This window comes from Dama dama, chromosome 31 (genome assembly GCF_033118175.1).
Source record: "Dama dama isolate Ldn47 chromosome 31, ASM3311817v1, whole genome shotgun sequence".
NCBI lineage: Eukaryota > Metazoa > Chordata > Mammalia > Artiodactyla > Cervidae > Dama > Dama dama.
The window spans coordinates 8,122,426-8,134,925 of NC_083711.1; the positions used below are offsets into that span (position 1 = coordinate 8,122,426).

General features: G+C 42.1%; 1 protein-coding gene across 1 annotated transcript; it reads left to right on the forward strand.

Moving 5' to 3' along the window:
- The first annotated feature begins 4,565 nt into the window (after positions 1 to 4,565).
- ATP5PO (ATP synthase peripheral stalk subunit OSCP) lies at positions 4,566 to 12,281 on the forward strand. The gene is made up of 7 exons (XM_061134025.1): positions 4,566 to 4,683; positions 6,032 to 6,082; positions 7,122 to 7,232; positions 9,551 to 9,680; positions 10,363 to 10,475; positions 11,716 to 11,802; positions 12,102 to 12,281. Exons 1-7 carry the CDS (start codon positions 4,648 to 4,650, stop codon positions 12,213 to 12,215), a joined length of 642 nt encoding a protein of 213 aa, XP_060990008.1. The 5' UTR covers positions 4,566 to 4,647; the 3' UTR covers positions 12,216 to 12,281.
- The last annotated feature ends 219 nt before the right edge of the window (positions 12,282 to 12,500 follow it).

Sequence of the window (12,500 nt, forward strand, 5' to 3'; positions counted from 1 at the left end):
CTTAGATACATTGTGCAAAGCTGAAGAACATGTTCCCTGGGCTGGGGGAGTCTAGTTGAAGTTCACCTGGGGATGAAAACTTAGAAATCCTTTGGTCTAACTTTGGAGCCTGGTCCTTTGTGGAACTCATCAACTTGAATGTCACCCTACAGGTCAGAAGCTGAGCGTTGTCAGAAACTAGAGTGGATGGGTCTCTCCTTCATGGGGCAAATCGTTAAAGGATAGGATCGTGGCATTCCCCCCTCTTTTTTCATTCTGATTATGATAGCAACACATGTTCATTATAGAAAAAACAGAGAACGTAGTTTGGAATTTTTCCCTCGGTGTCATTAAATATGTTTCTATGCCACTAAATACTTTTTGAAAATCTCATGGTAATGGCTGTACAGTGTTCCATTTTAAAAACCATTCTCTTATGCTCAGACATTTGTTTCCAATTTTTTGTCATTTTAAACTGAGCACAGAGAACGTGTTGCCCATTAACCTTCACCCAGATTTCTGAGTTTTAGAAGGTTCTTTCTTGGGTCAAGGGGGAAAAAAATCCCTTCATTTTTTTTACACATGTGCAATTGAGGGTCTCGTGACACCATGCTGCTGTCTTTCATGCCAGCATATAGTGCCTTCGCAGAGAAAATAAAATGGTGAGAAATATTTGTTTTGAATTGAAAGTCAGCATGAAACAAAAAAGCTGAGATTTGATGTCTGGGTTTCACTACCGCTAGAGTCCTGGACTGTGACCTTGAGTCCCTTTAACTCCATCAGCCTTAGTTGTTAAAATAATTATCTTAAATTTAAGTTTGTACAGGAGGAAAGCAGCCGAAAAGTAAAGTGCTAAGTTGTTTCCCTTCTTCTACAGGACAAAATTCTTTTCTTCTTTCAGATTCTCTCCTCTTGCCTAGAAGAAGGTCTGACAGTGCCACAGTTGGGAAATTGCTGTCAGGTGGTACCTTGTGGGGGTCTCCCAGGTGGTGCTAGTTGTAAAGAACCTGCCTGCCAATGCAGGAGATGTCAGAGAGTTTGATCTCTGGGTAGGGAGGATCCCGTGGAGGAGGGCATGGCAACCCCCTCCAGTATTCTTGCCTGGAGAATTCCATGGACAGAGGAGCCTGGTGGGCTACAGTCCATAGGGTCACTAAGCATCGGACACGACTGAAGCGATTTAGCAGGCATGGAATTTGCTTCTAGGCCGTGGGCTTTGCTGGGTTTTGCCTGCTGTGAGTATTCAGCAGATGCCGAGGAATCTAAGAGCAGCGTGGGGCGGTTTGACTGCAAAGGCATCAGGTTCAGAGTTCTTTCTGTGTTTCTCCACTTGTCCACATCACCAAGATGGAAGCAGCAAACACTGGCATCAAAATCCCATGCTGAGACTGGGACTTCCCTGGAGGTCCAGTGGTTGGGACTCTGAGCTTCCAATGCTGGGGGCATGGGTTCGATCCCTGGTTGGGGAACTAAGATCCCACATGCTTCACATGGCCAAAAAAAAAAAAAAAAAAAAAAATTCTGATGCCGAGAAGTACATCCTGAGAGCCAGAGCTGCCATTTCCTAGACGAGCTGCCTAAACAGGATCCAGAAAGTTTCAGCACATATAAAGTAGGGGAGGGGTACCAGACTCCCTTTATCTTAGAGTTATCCTGAATCTCAAAATAAAAATGAAACCATACACGTGCAGCCACTTGATAAACCCTTAAATTCAAACGACCACAAACTACTATTTTAGCAACATGCAAAGGGCTGAAGTGAGATGGGGATAAATGCAAAGGAGACAGAGGGAATCTCCCTGTTGCTATGCAACCTTATAGCTTACTTATAATTAATTACCAATGCCATAATTTAGAGTTTTCCAAATATAGTTAGCCCCAGAACTTTTGACTTGAAGTACATCTAGTAAGACCCACACATTAGAAAACATGGGCTTGGGGTTTGGTTCCAGGTCGAACATAAGACCTGCGAAGGCAAACACTTGGTCCTTCACCCTGCTGTTCCTCCAGGCATAGAAGAGCTGCCTGAACTTAATGTAGCTACTGTTGTTGACTCTCTCAGTCATATCTGACTCTTTGTGACCGCATGGACTGTAGCCCAATGGGCTCCTCTGTCCATGGGATTCTTCAGATAGAATACTGGAGTGGATTGCCATTTCCTTCTGCAGGGGATTTTCCTGACTTGGGAATCAAACTCGTGTCTCCTGCATGGGCAGGCAGATTCTTTACCACTGAGTCATAGGTGCTCAATAAAACATTCTGCATAATGAATACACCTTGCCTTAGACTTATTTGAAAACAGCCTCCCAGAAGAATTCGAAGAGGGAAGTAAAACAAGGGTTTTTATGCACTGCTAGTGAAAGTGCATTGGAGGAGGAAATGGCAACCCACTCCAGTATTCTTGCCTGGAGAATCCCAGGGACGGGCGAGCCTGGTGGGCTGCCGTCTACGGGGTTGCACAGAGTCAGACATGACTGAAGTGACTTAGCAGCAGCAGTGAAAGTGTAAAGTGGGTAAAAGTTTTGGAAAAGAGCATGCCCTCATTCATCAAAGACTTTTTAAATTATTTACTTACTTATTTGGATGCATCAGGTCTTAGTTGCAGCATGCAGGATCTTTGGCCTGGAGGACTAGTTGAGGCATCCAAAATCTTAGCTGCTACACATGGGATCTAGTACCTTGATCAAATCCAGGACCTTTGCATCAAGAGTGCAGAGTCCTAGCCATTGGGCCACCAGGAAATTCCCTCATCAAAGACTTTTAAAGTGTTCATACCCTCTCACCAAGTTGTACCATCTCTGGAAATCTACTTGGAAGTTATCCTAAGTATGAAGAAAAAAAAAAATTTGTGTCTAAAGATGCTCAGGAGATGAAGTACTGTTTAAAAAGGGGGGAGAAAAGGCAACCATCTGAATTATGTTCAAAAGTTATTGAATGATTACATCACAGAATATCCACTTGATGGGTGACTCTGCACATTGAAATTATGTTTATGAAAATCTTATAACTAAGAAATACAATTATATCATGCTGGAAGCATGTATTTATGAATTATATATAATTTAGTACACTTTTTTCTTGTATTAAGGAAAAAGGCAAGATACTAAATTATACAGATTGTGAGTCCATATATGCGATAAGAACAAAAGCAAAATAAAGAGCATTTTTGAGTGCTAGTCGGTCAGAAAATTGTTCTATATCTTGTTCATTTTTCCTAACAGCCTATAAGATAGGTGTTATTGTAATACTCAGAGATAACAACACTGAAACACAGAGAAATTATATAATTGGGCCAAGGTCAATGAAAGGACTGGGATTCAAGCCTGGGCAGTTCAGGCCACTCTCTGAAAAAATAATGGGAGACAACAAACTAAAATATTGACAATGGCTGCCCTCAGGTGGTCCAAAAGGGGGCAATTACATTCCTTCCACTTTTCTGCATTTTAACAAGTTTTTTGTAATGATGAGAAAACTGCACTCATCATTAAAATTAATGACTTTTAATGTAAATTATGACTTAATAATTATATAATATAATATATATATAATATATTATGTTGTATATAATATATTTATAATAGATATAATAATTATAATAGAACTGAGCAGAAAAACACCTTAATTGACCATAGGGCCCCATTACTGCAACCCGGAAACTCCAATCATGCTCCGACTGCAAACTCTCCTCCTAACAGAAGAGAAAAATGATCAGTCCAAGATTGATGCATGAAACAGGGCACTCAAAGCCAGTGCACTGGGACAATCCAGAGGGATGGGATGGGGAGGGAGATGGTGGGGGGGCTCGGGATGGGGGACATACATACACCTATGACTGATTCATGTCAATGTAGGGCAAAACCACCACAGTATTGTAATTAGCCTTCAAATAAAATAAATTAATTAATTTTAAAAATAAATTTTAAAAATTAGTGTTCTATTTATGGGGAAAATGGATTGAAAATAGGTTATTTTTATGAATGCAGAGAAACTAGCTAAAGCTAGTGTTGGGTTCTCAGTTTCAATGTCACACTTTACTCAAACACCAGTTCTATTTTTAGGTCTGCTTCTCAGCTAATTATTCTGCCCTACCCAGAAGGAAGTATTTAATGACCAGAACCTCACGCGTCCGCACAAACCAAGGGAGTCGATGTTGTACTCAGAAAAGATGGGGTGGACGGGGGATCGCGGTCTGCAGGAGCAGTCACGGTCCAAGTACTAGGCGTGTAGGGGTCCGCCGCTGGAGCTGCAAAGCTGCATATACAGCATGTGCCCAAAGAGTGCAAGGACCTGCGCTTGATACACACTTTGGCGTGTTAGGAAGAAAGAGTAAATACGCTAGTGATGAATGTGAAATAGAACAAATGCCACCCCACTTATCTAAATGGAAACTTAAAACTAGGTGCAATAACTCTATTCTACACTAAGGGCCACTAAGTAACTCTACAATCTAATTTCCAGGTGCTATCTGAGCCCTCTAGCCCCCACCCCCACCAGCTCTGAGGCCCACTCGCTTCTGAGGACTACAACTCCCAGCCTGAGGGAACACGCGCGTGCGGCCTGACGACGTACGCCTACATTTCCCAGCAGGCCGAGCGGCTACGCTGACGCACGCCTGCGCTCTCGGTCTCTCTCGCCGACTTGGGTTTGACCTACAGTCGCCAGGAGAAGATGGCTGCGCCAGCAGTGTCCGGGCTGTCCCAACAGGTGAGAGGACGGAGGTCCTGAAAGCCAGCGGGAAGAGCCCTCCTGAAGTGACCAGCACCGGACCCCCAAGTCCCACAGTTCCAGGCCACACCTGGGGAGCGTAGCGGCCGTTCAAGGTCGTGCGGCCGGGAGAGGGGGCGACGCGGGGCGGCCCTGTTTTCCCCCCATCCCCCTTTCCCTGGGATGCGCGCGGGACACAGTGGACGCTGGGCGCTCGTTTCTGACCTTGGCGTCCTCCCAGCACAGCCCCCGGAAGCAGCTGGTTGAGAGACCCTGGAGAAGGGGGGGGGTCTATCTTTGCTTTGTGATTAAGCTACTACTAGTATTTCTGGGTCAACTGTAATACTAAAGAATGTTTGCAGAACATGTTTCACATTTTTATTAAGAAAATGAGACTGGAAAGTTTAAATGAGTCGTTTTTGACTGAGCAAGGGGTAGAAGTGAGATTCGAACCCACAGAGTCACAGGAAAACTTGTGCTCTTTATGTTATACGATGCTTTATATGTATCATAATACCTTGCAGCTTCCGTAAAGTTTTCCGTAAGTGTTATATAAAGTCTTTTAATCCTCTCAGCCATATAATACACTCTGGAATTATTTGAAGGTGACCTATACCCTTGCGGGTACTTTTTAAACTCTGGATTCCAACCCTTGATAGACTAGACACCATTTCAACAATATCAAGGTTAGTATCTTGGTAGGCAAGATACTGGGGCCTGTTCTCACATATGACTGCTGGGGTAGCCAGAGAATTCATCTTTATCTTCAGATAGCTTTTGGAATCTTAAGGTACCTCTCTCGCAGATAATGCCTGGAATCATCCCACTTATTGGAATCATGCTCCACGGTGGTAACATAAATGCTGAAAATGATGTCAATTTTTTTTAAGACTTGCTTCCTGAAACTTGGGCTTGCCTGGTTGCTCAGTGGTAAAGAACCCACCTGCCAATGCAGGAGACATGGGTTCCATCCCTGGGTGGGGAAGATCCCCTGGAAAAGGGAATGGCTACCAGTATTCTCGAAGGCAGGGGGGTATCCCAGGGACAGAGCAATCTAGTGGGCTACAGTCCATGGGGTCGCAGAAGAGTCACACACAACTGAGCAACTGAACATTTTCTCAAATTTAGTGTTTCCTCTCCCATGCTCGTGTGCTCGCCTCATAGTGGGAAGGCAGTTTTCCCACGCAGCCTGGAATGACTCTTCAGTGGGGAAATTTACTCCTAGGTGATGAAGAGCAGCTCAGCCTCATATAATCTATGTGATGATATAAGGAAACATAAGAAGTGAATCATTTACTATTTTTTGCTATCAGTAATCTCATTCAGTCTTTCTCATTTTGTGTTAAAGGTGCGATGCTTCAGTACATCTGTGGTCAGGCCGTTTGCCAAGCTTGTGAGGGTATGTCAGCTTATTTTTCTGTAATTGTAAAGCAAATAAATGTATGTGGTTTCAGACAACAATACACTTAGGCATGGATTTTGTACAGTTAACACTTAAATCTTTCTGCATGATTTGTGGTTCCCCAGAACCAACCAGGCAAGCCCAAGTTTAGCACAGTTGAATATGCTGGGGAGTTGGGGGCTAGGGAACAGAATAGTGTTGAATGCCTGCCATGGAACAGGCCCACGAAAAAGCCTTTAAGTTGGGAGAATTTCTTAAAACACCGTAACAGTGATGGGCGGTAGCCGGCCTTCCCATTTTACAAAAGAGGAGGGCTTATTCAGCTTAAGTCTTTGAATTGGACAGAAACTAAATCTTGCTCATTAAAAACCTAAGCTTTTCCAGTACAATCACACAGTACCACTAAGCATATGTAGTCATACATTGACGATAATGTGGTTTAAAAAGGCTGTGGTTCACTGTAAAAAATAATTCAAGCATCAGGCGCTTAGTAACTTGCTAAAGGGCTCCATTAAACTGAACATTTATGGAGATACTCTGTAAGTATCTGCTGTAAGATGCTGTATCTACTGTGAGTAGATATCTATAAGTATCTACTGTAAATTTGCAGTATTGCTATGAAATATATAAAATTATGCTTGTATATGTTTCATAAACATCTGTTTTTCTGGCTTTAACATATTCAAAACTGCCTTCTATCAGTGTTTAACACCTCCTAAACTTGGAACTAAGGAGTTACTGAATTCAAAGAAATCGTAAGTTTATCTCAAAGTTAGCACAGTTGAATTATCTGTAGAATGGAAAGGGACTTTAGACACCGTGTTTTCTAAGCCCCTCATTTTAAGAAGAGGAATGGAAAGTTCATAGATGGAGTGACATGGCCAAGGAAACATCCCTTATTTGTTTGAGAATTGTCATTCAGGGTAGCATTTTATAATAATTTTAAAATTATAAATATTTCTGCTCTTGATACCATGATATTGTCTTAACTGATTTTCCTTTTCTCTTCCCCTACTCCACCATTTTTTTCTTAAAGCCGCCTGTTCAGATATATGGCATCGAAGGTCGCTATGCCACAGCTCTTTATTCTGCTGCATCTAAACAGAATAAACTGGAGCAAGTAGAAAAGGAATTGTTGAGAGTAGGAGTAAGTAGCTTTCCTGTTCATTACTTGTTAAGTTCTCATTGTGTATTTTTTCCTCAGATCTTTGACTGTGCATCCTTAATGAGGTATATCCTAAGAGAAAAAGAATTGCAAAAAAAGGAAAAGAAGAAAACATATTTCCTATAATCATGTTGATAGTGATAGTACTGGGTAAAATTGTTCTCAACCTATTTATAATAGGTACATGTAAGAATATTAATGTTAGGAACTGAGATTTGGGGCTCAAGAGAAGAAATAGAAAATCTAAATTTAAGAAACAGCTGCCATTTCAAGGGAGGATTAAAAATTACCTTGAGAATTTATTCTTGTATTTCTCAGTATTTCCAAAATAGGCTTCAGGATATATTATGATCTTGTTTTACTGGGAATTTATTTTCCCTTTGAAGTCTTTTCCTCAGTGTCAGTTGTTATTTTATTCCCAAGGTGTGAGGGAGAGTGAGCAGAACCCACTGGATAGCACATTAGTGAAGGTGCCTGAGCTGCAGGACGATAGTGGAGAGTGAGAAGGACGACCGGGAGACTGCAGGGGAAGTGGATTTTTTTTTTTTTTCTTTTTTTTTTTTCATTTATTTTTATTAGTTGGAGGCTAATTACTTTACAATATTGTAGTGGGTTTTGTCATACATTGACATGAATCAGCCATGGATTTATGATTTTTTTTTTAATTTAAACATGAAAAGTACGTGAACTGAATTAACAAGCCTGCAGTGTGGCATAAACAGGAGAATCGCCACTGCACTTTCCACGTCGTCTATCATTAACCAGTTGCTCCAGGCTTTGTTGCTTCCCCTTCTTCTTTTACTTTCTAGTCACCACGTCAAGTTTGTTTTGTTTGTTTGTGCGTTTTTAATCTTAGAAGGAGGAAAACCTTCACGGACTAGCTGTATAGAACCATACTTAAGCGTTTTGTGGATTTTTTCATTTTGAGCTTTTGTGGGAGCTTTCGTCCTAATGGACAATAACTCTAGCTCTGTATCCCCCGCTCTGTCCAGTTATGCAGTGTGCTTGATCTTCGTTGGCAGCATCAGCTGTTAGGATCCTCACAGACCCAGCAGCCTGACTGGGAGACACTTGTGGGCTGGTGTGGCTGGAGCCGTCAGGGTCGCGCAGGCTTTGGGGGGCGATGGTTCCCGCCCTCTCCTGTTGCACACAGCCGTCGTAAACCCGTGTTCACAGGCGAGACAGTGCCTGGCCTGTGGGCCTTAGAATGGGGTTTAATTAAAACTGAAGTCTGTTATGCTGTGGAGACATACAAAGGAGGCAACCTTAAGACTCTTTATGAAACAAAATCAGCCATTTTTCGGCACCAAGAGGAAAACGTGATGCTGCCGCAGTGTCGCTGACAGTCGTGGATGATGCAGCAGAAGCAGTTAGAGACGTGAAACCGGGGTAGCTCCAACTCCAGAATGCTTGTCGTTTGTATAAGCCAGCAGTTTGTATGGGAAAACCTTGGTTTTGGGGGGGTCACTCGAGTTGAAGTTTTAACATTAGACAGCAATATAGGCACGTAGCTAGGATCAGAGGCAGAGATTGTCCAGGAGCCCGGGAGAGGGGTTGATGGAAAGGTTAGTGGAGGTGTGTGACCAAGAGATGCCCACATGGAAACCGCAGTTGGTTTGCTGGAGCTCTGGCCTGACGCTGAGGGGAACAGAGTGCTAGAAGCAGCCCGTTGTCACCGACCTGACGTTTGTGATGTAACGTGACGGAGACAGAGTTGTCTCTCTTGTGGTTGTGGAGACAGAGTCATCTCTCTTGTGGTCGTGGCACTCTGATTTTTTTGGCCATTTTTCCTCCCAGGCCCAACTGCCCTTGGAAGCACCAGAGTTCCCACCCAGCACTGGGTTGGTTTTCCCGAGCTCTGAACGGCTGGATCAGCCTTAGAGGGAGAGGCCCCTCCGAGGGAACGGCCGAGACCCGCGCTCAGTGCACCTAGTTAGGTCTGCGTTGTGTGTGAGCATCACTGGCATCCTCTTAGCAGGGGAAAAACCAGAGTAATACCCATAGTAGATACATCACAATATGCCACAGATTGAGTCTCATGGCTGCTTAGTTTTTTAAAAATAATCTCTCCTGAAAAGCAAAAATAAACTTCATTAGAATGGTCTTAAATATTTTCACAAAATACTGTATCCTGTGTAAAATCATCTGTGTGTGGTGCATTCTTAAAGGCAAAAATTTATTTGACATAACATTTCTAATTTTATTCGTGAAATACATGATTCATCAGAAAGTGTGTGTACAGCAGCTGGGATCATTTATGTTCTAAAGAATCTAAGAAATTATCTTTTTGGTCCTTTTAGCAAATTTTGAAGGAACCCAAAATGGCTGCTTCTCTTATGAATCCCTATATAAAGCGTTCTGTTAAAGTGAAAAGCCTAAATGACATGACGGCAAAAGAGAAGTTCTCTCCTCTCACATCCAACCTGATCAGTAAGTATTAGCTCTTTTATTGAAGTCTCTGAAAATTCTGCTCTTGAAACTGATCCCTAGACCAGGAACACCAGCCTTTGGCAGTGTAGAATCTCAGCCTTACCCCAACCTGCTAAATTAGAATCTGCATCTTCACTCGCTCCCCAAGTGAGTTACTTGCACATACAGTTTGAGGAGCACTGTCTGAAGGATATTAAGATTCAGGAATGTCTCAATGCATAGTTTCATCCCTTGGAGGAGGCCAGTGGGATTCCTACCAAGAAAGTGGTTTATAGCCAGTGGCTGTGTATTTGTCCTTAAAGATATTTGCATGCTTTTGTACATTTGAATTCTTTTTCAAATCCCTTGATCACTCAGAATCCAAAGAAAATGTGTAGTGAATATAAGATAGTGTGTTAATTTGGGGATTTGTGGTGGCATAAACCTGAAAATCAGATTTCAAGCTGTGATAAATCTATTGCAGATTCGTTTAGCACACACACACCTTTACAAATTTAAGTCCTTGTTGATGCCGTCTTTTTTTAAAAAACTGAACATTCTTTTTAGATAACAGGTTGCAGCTTCTCCATCCACATTCTTAAGCGACATTGAATATAGTATTTTAAGGCCACATCAGTTTGCGTTTGAGGTGAATATACTGCTTCATGAATATGATTTAAGTGAAAAATGTTCACTTTCCCAGATTTGCTTGCTGAAAATGGTCGTTTGAATAATACCCCTGCAGTAATTTCCGCATTTTCTACCATGATGAGTGTCCACCGTGGAGAAGTACCATGCACAGTTACCACTGCATCTGTAAGTAATGAGTTGTTGCCACTGCATTTGTCTTGACTGTCCATTTTGTAAAACAAAAAGAAAAAAGCTAAAATCAAGAAATCGGGGGGAGCCTGGCATGCTGCAGTCCATGGGGTCGCAAAGCGTCGGACACAACTGAGCAACTGAACTGAACTGACTTGTCAGTTGGGAGGTCTCTTCATTTATACCAGCTTCTGTGAACATGGCACCTCACCCCAGTACTCTTGCCTGGAAAATCCCGTGGACGGAGGAGCCTGGTAGGCTACAGTCCCTGGGGTCGCGAAGAGTCGGACACAACTGAGCAAGTTCACTTCACTTCTGTGAATCTCTGCTTTGCAGGGCCCAGCAGATGTCTCCCTGGTGCTTCCCTCATCAGCGGTTATTCGTAAAGACTGTAGGTTGGGTTAAAATGTGTCAGGAAGTACTGGTTTATAGTCCAGTACAGGTTTGAATTATTTTTTAAACATCATGCTAAGTAGTTTACTGAAATGTAACCTGTTTATCTTTTGTGGTGATGAAGCAGAGAGTATAAGGCGAATGGGCCCTATTGGTCTTATGGACTTGCTGAAGTAGAGTATAATAATAGTCACCATTTATTGAAACACAATATGCTGGACACTTTATAATTATTTTACTTAATATCAAAGGTCTGCGTGAAGCAGAAGTGTTGTTACCCTCATTTTACTAATGAGGAAACCGAAGCCCAGGGAAAGTAAGTTGCTTGCTGGAGGTCGCAGGAGGTGGAGCTGGAATTTGAACCACAGTCCTGTCTCCCAGTAGTCCATGTTCCTTACGTGGCACTGCCTCCCTGGAGTTATTTTCATTGTTGTCCAATGTACAGTGGAATACATTTATTTCCATTGTATTCTGTTTGCACTGTAGTTCATTGTAGGAGAACAGTCTGTGGGGCTTAGTTATCTACCGAGCATGGTTGAGCTACTTGGGGTATGCAGCACCTGACCTTACCTAGATGAGTGTTTCTAGTGCTTAAGAGATTCTGACTCTCCAAAAGAGCATAACCGATGGTGCTCTTGTGAGGCAGGCCTTCGCAGGCCCTGCGACCAGCATTGATGGGTGACTCTTGGGGTGCGAGTCCAGAATGGGTCCCAGATATCTGAACACAGGAGTTCACACGGCCTGTCTCGGTGAAATGTTCCCAGAGGGAGATTTTTCTCTCCTCCTACTGTAGTAACTTTTGTTTTACTTTATCTGAATTTAAGGATGTTTTGTCCCTTTTTAGCCTTTAGATGAAGCCACTCTTACTGAATTGAAGACAGTCCTGAAGAGCTTCCTAAGTAAAGGCCAGGTTTTGAAATTGGAAGTTAAGGTAGGTTTTTAATTGTCTACAGTACATTTCCTCAAGTTGTTTGGCACTTAAAATGGCTATAGAAAGTGGAAAGTGAGATCTGATTATGTAAAACTTTGCCTATAGTAGAACCTTTTTGTTTATTTTCAACATAGATGATTACTGAGTCCATTCACAATTTGACTTCTTTTTCCAGATGTAATTATTACATGTTACAATTCCATAGCACATAGACTTTTCAGAGCACTTTTTTTTATCTTGCTTTTTCATTAATGAAATGTCAGAGTATTTTCACATTTCCAACCTATTTTCTTTCCTAGATTGATCCGTCAATCATGGGTGGAATGATTGTCCGTATTGGAGAGAAATACGTTGATATGTCTGCAAAAACAAAGATTCAGAAGCTGAGCAGAGCAATGCGGGAGATTCTGTAAAAGTGTTGATTTTCTAAGTGAGAGTTCTTAAACTTGGAGCAACAATAAAATGCTTCCTGAGCAGGATATACTGTTTACTGTCTTTTAAAGTGGAAATACAGGGAGCCTTATTTTTTATATCTTTGTCTCAGGATCCCCTTAAAGGTTAAAATGACCTCTGAAATGTAGTTTTTGTCGATTATTCTTAGAAATTGGAAGCTTATATATCCCTTAGGAAAAAAGTGGCCTTCATAGCAGGCACTGTTAAGTACTTCACGTATCTTACCTCATTCCTTTGTCTCTTGA

Coding starts and splice junctions, on each gene's coding strand:
- ATP5PO (XM_061134025.1), top strand. CDS start 4,648: ATGGCTGCGCCAGCAGTGTCCGGGCTGTCCCAACAG. Junction 4,684..6,031: donor TGTCCGGGCTGTCCCAACAG/GTGAGAGGACGG, acceptor TTTGTGTTAAAG/GTGCGATGCTTCAGTACATC. Junction 10,476..11,715: donor GCACAGTTACCACTGCATCT/GTAAGTAATGAG, acceptor GTCCCTTTTTAG/CCTTTAGATGAAGCCACTCT.